The sequence below is a fragment of the Episyrphus balteatus genome, chromosome 1, assembly GCF_945859705.1.
Source record: "Episyrphus balteatus chromosome 1, idEpiBalt1.1, whole genome shotgun sequence".
Classification (NCBI taxonomy): domain Eukaryota; kingdom Metazoa; phylum Arthropoda; class Insecta; order Diptera; family Syrphidae; genus Episyrphus; species Episyrphus balteatus.
Window position 1 is genome coordinate 133,527,785 of NC_079134.1, and position 7,887 is coordinate 133,535,671.

At 27.1% G+C, this 7,887-nt stretch overlaps 1 protein-coding gene across 1 annotated transcript in view; it reads right to left on the reverse strand.

Annotated features, from left to right (window-relative positions):
- Positions 1–3,954, reverse strand: part of LOC129910855 (titin) — a 113,159-nt gene extending 109,205 nt beyond the window's left edge. Inside the window, exon 1 of the mRNA XM_055988447.1 lies at positions 3,711–3,954. Coding sequence (XP_055844422.1) covers positions 3,711–3,886 — 176 coding nt within the window. The 5' untranslated portion in view covers positions 3,887–3,954. The remainder of the gene's footprint in view (positions 1–3,710) is intronic.
- Positions 3,955–7,887: the final 3,933 nt, after the last annotated feature.

Consider the following 7,887-nt stretch of genomic DNA (forward strand, 5'->3'; position numbering starts at 1 on the left):
TTCTGATTTCTTAACGAAAATTCTGTTTTTCAAAATTATGCTTTATTTTTATTCTGCCTTTCAAAATTCTTTTTTTTTTTTCATAGCAAATGCGCTTACAGCTCATTAATGTACATCGGCTTTAATACTTTTCTTAATTATTATAATTCACTTCCTATGCTATAAACATTTGAAAACTAATTAGAAACTATTAATACAGTAAAATAAGGAGAAAAAAGGGGTAAATCTCGGAATGAATGTTAGTAGAATTTTTTTTTGCTCAATATCTTCCTTTTGCCATTCTATAACATATCTCAAAAGTCTAGAAAAATCGCATGTCCGCTTGTCGCGATTTCAAGGTCAAATCGCGAAATGGAGATTTTCAAAATTAGCAAAAATAGGCTATGGTATTATATACACATATGATACATGATTTCAAGGTATTTTTTAACGTTGATTCCAAAAAATCTAAAATCAAGACAATCTGACGTCTCTGGAAAAAGTTATACCTGTTTTTCATCTGTCAACTCATATTATTATAACAGTTGCAAACTTACTGCCGAAAAACCCTTTAAAGTTATGGTAGATGAACCAAATTTTGCATGAAGATTTTAGAATCCATCATTATTAAAAATCAAAACAATCCATTACAAAAAATATATATACCTACGAAATAATGGCATTTTTTTGATGGAGGGGCAAATTTTAGGATATGCACTAAAGAAGATTCTTGTTCATCTTAGGAATAAGTGCTAATAGGCTATTTTTTTCATTTTAATCTTTGTTTGGATGTTCTTTAGCTACCCTCAAAAATCTAAAAAAATCTCATGTCCGCAAGTCCTAATTTTCTTGGTTTGAAAATAAGGTGCAGATTTTAAAAAAATTGAAAAACTACACTTCAGATATTTGTGTCAGATCAACATGAATAAAGTGCATTACTTTTCAGGGATGGTCAGGTTGACTTGTTTGTGAGTTTTGTTGGAATAAGTGTTAAAAAATACCTTTAAATCATGTCGCTTATGTTGGTATACATATAAAAATTTAAACTTTTCTTATTAATTTTTTAAAATCTGCACCTTATTTTCAAACCAAGAAAATTCTCAAGTAGCACACTTGTGTATAAATTGGTGTAAATTCATTAATTTTGGTGTAAAATTGAGAAAATTGAAAAAATATGGTGTATTTCTCAAAATTAGTGGTATAAAAATTATACCACTGTCTTTTCTGTACAAAATTTCAACATTTTTTTAAGATTACGTGCAAAAAATACACCGATATTCAGTTGTTTTTATAATATACCATTAATGGTGCATAAAATTATTTGATTCTGAAATCAACCAAAACGGTTTATTTTGTACACTCTGTTTGGTGTAGGAAGCACACCCTGTGGACATAAAATTCACCAAAATGCATATGTGGGAGACGCCATATTTTTCAATGGACGCCATTTAAAAATAGAAGACAGCGATTAATTATTTTATTAAAATAGTATATTTATCGACCTAATAGTCCCGCGTTCTTAGTTTTTTCGATTCATTATAAAATAACTTTTCTTAAAAAAATGTAAAACAACACAAAAATTATAATTTTTGAAAAATGGATTCTTGAAATCGAAAAAAAAAATCATTAATTCACTGACATTTTTGAGGCGCTCGATTTTTAGAGGGGGTAGCATCTAAAATTAGTAGATAGAATGTGTTTCGTTTTAAAATTTGGCAAACAAAATCATATTTAACCATTGGTTTCTTATGGCAATATTATGAAAGTGAATGAAAATTCATTTTCATTTATTTCATAAGAAATGGTGTGAATTAGAATTCATCAAACTGTTAGAGATAAAAAATAAACTTTGGTTCAAATTTTAAATCAGAATAATTTAAATGGTGTATTTTATCCATAGATTTATTGTGTATTTTTCAATTTCAAAGGGATAATTTTCACCAAAAACAGATCATTTAATATACCACTAGTGACATTTATACACCAAAATCGGTATATTTTTTTAACCACCGGAGTTTATTTTAAACGAGAAAATGGTGTATTTTTTATATTCAAAATGCATATCACGAAAGTGCAAAAAATACACCAAATATTTTGGTGTATCTTAGACTTTTGTGCTACTTGAGTTAGGACTTGCGGACATGAGATTTTTTTAGATTTTTGAGGGTAGTTAAAGAACATCCAAACAAAGATTAAAATGAAAAAATTAGCCTATTAGCACTTATTCCTAAGATGAACAAGAATCTTCTTTAGTGCATATCCTAAAATTTGCCCCTCCATCAAAAAAATGCCATTATTTCGTAGTTATATATATTTTTTGTAATGGATTGTTTTGATTTTTAATAATGATGGATTCTAAAATCTTCATGCAAAATTTGGTTCATCTACCATAACTTTTAAGGGTTTTTCGGCAGTAAGTTTGCAACTGTTATAATAATATGAGTTGACAGATGAAAAACAGGTATAACTTTTTCCAGAGACGTCAGATTGTCTTGATTTTAGATTTTTTGGAATCAACATTAAAAAATACCTTGAAATCATGTATCATATGTGTATATAATACCATAGCCTATTTTTGCTAATTTTGAAAATCTCCATTTCGCGATTTGACCTTGAAATCGCGACAAGCGGACATGAGATTTTTCTAGACTTTTGAGATATGTTATAGAATGGCAAAAGGAAGATATTGAGCAAAAAAAAATTCTACTAACATTCATTCCGAGGTTAAACCCTTATTTGACTGGATTATATGTTGTGTGATACAAAATGTTCCTTTTCTTATTCAATTTTATGAATATTCATTTTAAGAAAAATTAATAAATTTTTAATTTTCAAAAATATTTAACATTGAAAACCTTTTTTTATTATTTGTTTAATTTATTGGCTTATCAACCAAACCATGAACTTAAAAAATTGAAAGTGAGTAAGTTACCAAACAAGCAGCTAGGAGATAATTTTACAAAATTTTGCAAAAACTTAAAAAAATTTTCTATTTTTTTTGCAGAAATTTGTAAAACAGAATTATGAAAAGCAGAATTAAGAAAAACATAATTTTGAAAAGCAGAATTTTGAAAAAAGAATTCTGACTCCGGCAGAATTTTGACCCCAACCCGAAAATAATTATATCAAATGGCTTTATCTCTTTTTCAAAATAAAAGATTCAATTTAAATAAAATGTTATGTTTTAGCAAAAATAAGATCAACGTTGCTTTTTCGGTTTTTTTCTCATTCATTTAAATTCATTATTTGAGGATGTGGTAGCACTTAACCACTCCCTCTAAACAAAAGGCTCTAAATTTAAGTGCTAAAAAATTCAAAAAACTTAAAAAAAAACTCTAGAATAATAAAGATGAAAAGAAACTTCATTGTAGGTAATACAACCTTGCCGAAAAAATAAGTTCAATGACATTATTATAATTGAAGTAGAATTAGGTTCATTGTCTACCGTTATCACATTCATTATAAAGAATATCTTTATTTCTCATCATTATTTTTAAGTTGAACGTCTTCATTTTCTTTTTTTTTTCACTTGAAACTAAAAACCTACAAAATCCTCCCTAAAATCTGATGATTCATCTCTCTGCATCTCCCAATGACTAACCCGACAAAATGTCTTTTCTCATGGTCAATAAGATAACAAAACGTACCGCATTGTCAGTTGCCATTAATAAAATTCCTCCTCCTTCCTCATGTCCCAAAGTATAATTAAATAAAATCTTTATCAAACTTACCTTAGTCTCTCCCTGAGCAATCTCATTGCTTCTTTGTCTCGTTCGAGTATAAATAAAATCCTTTTAAATTCCTGAAGTTTTTTCTTTAAATCTTTTGTCACACCATCCACACATATTCCACTGTCCACACTACAGTCCAGCTGTATGCTATTACCACTGATATCCAATTCAGCCATTTTTAACTTTTTTCTTTTAAATCTCGTTTTTTTTCAATAAAACGTCAATAATTATTATAATTTTAAAAACAATTACAAAAACTTAAAACACTTGGCACACATTTAAATTATTTAATTTTAGAGTAGTTACTTCTTACAAATAAAAACAAAATAAAATAACAAAAAAAAAAAAACATAAAAATTCATTTAGTCGAGTCGCACAAAAATTCATAAACTTCCACTCTTTCCATTTGCACGTGGAGTAAAAACGATAAATAAATTTGTATCTTTTTTTTTAAGTTTAGCTCATTTGAATGAGTACAATTTGTTCAATAAATTTGTGTGTGTTTTCTTTTGTTTTGTATCTTTTAACTTTTTCGTTATGAAATATTTTTCTCAGGTGATAAAATCGTAGTTTCGTTATCATAACTGCTGCAAACTTCTACAGCTTCTCTCTCTCGTACTCTCAGTCTGGGGGGATTTTTATCTTGTTTTGTCGTTTAATTCACTGTCATCTGAAAGATAGACAAAAAAAAAAAAACAGCAAAAAAGATAAAAAATTTATGAAATTCATGTACATAATTATTATTTATAATAATTTTCTTGCGATTAAAATTAATTTATAATATTTTGTTTAATGCAATTTTAAAGCAAAAGATACAGTACGTTGTACAAATACAATGGATAAAGGAAGAGTGTATCTTTCTCACAGATTCTCAAATTCACAATGACATAGCCTCGTACAAGCGATTGAACTTGAGAGCAGAGAAAAAAATGTATACAACAACACGACAGTCTCGTCGTCGTCATTGCGTTTGTCGTTTCCATCGCAACATAGAAAAAAAAAAAATTCAAGATAAAGATAAACCAATGTCCCAACGGATAAAATAATATCTGATGAATTTGAAACAATCAAATGTGTACTTAGGAACGATTATAGCGCGCAACTGAGACCTTCGAAAATTTGCTTTTAATGTGTATTCTATGTTTTTAATATGGAGAGACATCAAAACAGCAGGTGGAGGTGGGATGTTTTGGGTTGCAGATGATACTGATGATGTTGATGATGATGCACTATACCAATACCAGGCCCAGAATTTGTGAACAAATCTCACCCACAGAGATGGGAGAGGCTTTATTGTCAACGCCACCGCTAATTTATCAAACACAGAAGGTACCAAATATAATTAGTATGGTGACCATATTTTTCTTTTTGTCAGAAGGAGAAACAGTTTTTCTTCAGTTTTTAAGTTTTTTTTTGAGAAACATAAGAAAAATATAAAATTTTATTTTCAGAAGGTCTAAATTAAGTACACTATTTCATCTTATCTGAAGGGTCCAGTGGTCCAGTCCATGCATTTTAGTACTTAAAGCACACAATTTATTTATTTTTTCAGTTAGGCTTAAATTTGTTTTAGAAAAGTAAGGATGTCATCAGATAGTGCTCAGTAAATACTACAAGACCTCATCATTAGTTTATTTTTGACAAAAAGTGGACATGTGCCGTTTTTCCCCTGGACCTTCATCTATAAAGAGGCATTATTGTTGAATACACAAATTAAAAAAATGGTTAGAAAAGCAATGTGTAGATAAAAACAATTTCTAAGAAACAACAACCAAAAACATAAAACAATTATAATAACACGGACCAAACTCACTTAGCTTAAAATTCCATAAGAAAATCATTGTTTTTATCTGCTTTCTATTTTTTTTTTTTTTTTAAGGTAACTATACTATTTTAACGAAGTAGGTAATTTAGAAGAATAATATTAAAACAAAATTAGATTGAAAATAAAATGCACGAATGGGTTGTATGAACTTGCTCTTAGAATTCATGTTACTTGAATTTTTTTTAGGTATGCAATTTGATTTATTTTATTAAGATTTATTTTTAAGAAAAAAAAATTTAGTCGTTAGAACAGTTTAAAAAAATATCTTTAATGAATAAGTTAAAAAAAAAATTAAATGAAGTGAAATGACCTTTGACTAAAAAATTATTTTTATTTATTTATTTTTTCAAAATGTCTTTTTTTTCAAAATTTAATTTTTATTTGTATATTAAAAAAAATAAATGCTTTTTGTATTAAAATTTTCATATTAAAATAAGTCATTTTTATCTATTTTAATAAGTCAATAGTTGAAAAGTTAGTGTAGGTACTATCCTACATAAGATCCTACTTTTTTTAAAGATATTTTTTTTAACCATTTTAACCCTCCTATAGAACAGTTTGGATTTAATTTCTAGCTTTCTCGAAAAGACTTAATCGATTTTAATAAAAAATTTTGTACGAAAGTGTTTTAGTAATGTTAATTTAAGCACTAAGAAAAATTCAAAAAATATTTTGATTTTTTGTATTCATGTGTGGATTAATAATTTCATTAAAATTTTAAATTAAAAAAAAAACTTATTTTATTTTATTGAAAACGACTCTTTTTTTGTAATGTTTCATGTGTCTATAATAATTTATTAAGATTGGCATATATATTTTTTTTTTTACATAGGGTAGGTATAAAACAAAATATTTTTTTAATTAACAGCTTTAAAAATAATTCAAAACTGTTTAACATACAAAATTTATTTGAATACTTTTTTTTGAGATCAAAAACTTAAAAAAAAAAATGTTTTAATAATTTTAAAAACAAATTACATAGAATGCTAGACTGGTGTGAACATATCTTTTTATCCAGAATAGAGAAAAAATAATAATTCTAATTTAATTAAAAAAAGAATCATTTTCAAAACCATATAAATCTTGTTTTAAAAATTACAAAATGGTTTTGATTTCAAACAAAATATGATATTTAATTTCGTGTGCAGCAAACAATTTTAAATAAAAAACGTATAAAATTTATTAAGCATTTTCCAAAAAAAAAGTTATGCAATTCTTGAGAAATTCTTAATCGATACTAAATTAAAATGTTTATTAATAAATAAAAAAAATATGTGTTTTTTTTTTGAAAAGTTGCTAAGTTTTAATATTAACTATACTTACGGTGACCATATTTCTGGAAGCCAAACCCGGGACGGATAAAAAATTCGTTGGATCGTTTTGAAAATATTGATTTTTCAAAAAAAATTTAAATTTTTTCAAATGAGTTTTCATAATTTTTCCTTTTTTTGATATTAAGATTTCCTAAACGATTTTATGGGAGCGTTTTGTTGAAATCGTTTACGAAATCAGAAATCAAGATGGTTTTTTAATATTGTCTGTTAATAACTTCTAAAAAAATATTTTTTTAATCAAAATCGGGAGAGCTGTTTTTTAACATTTTTATTTAAATGGTTTTGAAATTGTATGAACCTTAACACAACTTTTAACATGTCCTTAAAAGTTTTGAAACTTATCTGGGTTCTTTACTCTTCCATATGTTGTTCTTTATTCGAACACATTTTTCCTGGTATACCAACCTGACAAACAGAAGCTGGAACTAAATAATTGACGAACATTTAAAAAAAACTAAAGCCTAGTCTAGAGGCAAAACGAACATTTTCATACAAAAACAGCACAACGAAATCGTAAACGAAAATTTTGCTTTTCGTTGCACAGTAGGCAGCTTAGGCAACAAAATTCTTACCTGTGCTAGAAAGAGAGTTTTTAATCGTTTTTTTTTTTTACTTTGGAGACTTAGAAAATTTTTCGCTTTGCAGCGTACTAGAAACATTTTAATTTCCAACCACTGTTTTCTTGTTTCCCTGCAAAGTATTTAAAATATTGAATATACAAATCAGAGAATGTGCAAATACGGGACAATCACGGGACAAATTACAAAATACGGGACACTTATACGTCCCGGGTTTCTTAAATAAAAACCCGGGACAAGCTGTAGAAATACGGGACAGTCCCGGGTAAACCGGGACGGATGGTCACCGTAACTATACTTAAACATTTTTGTGCAAAAAATTTCCTTTAAATAATTGTCATTTTCGAGAAACTCAATAATGAATAAAACTTTGCCATAGGTAATAGCAACTGTTAGTCTATAAAAACATTTAATAAGTACGAAATTATCTGAGGTAGCTC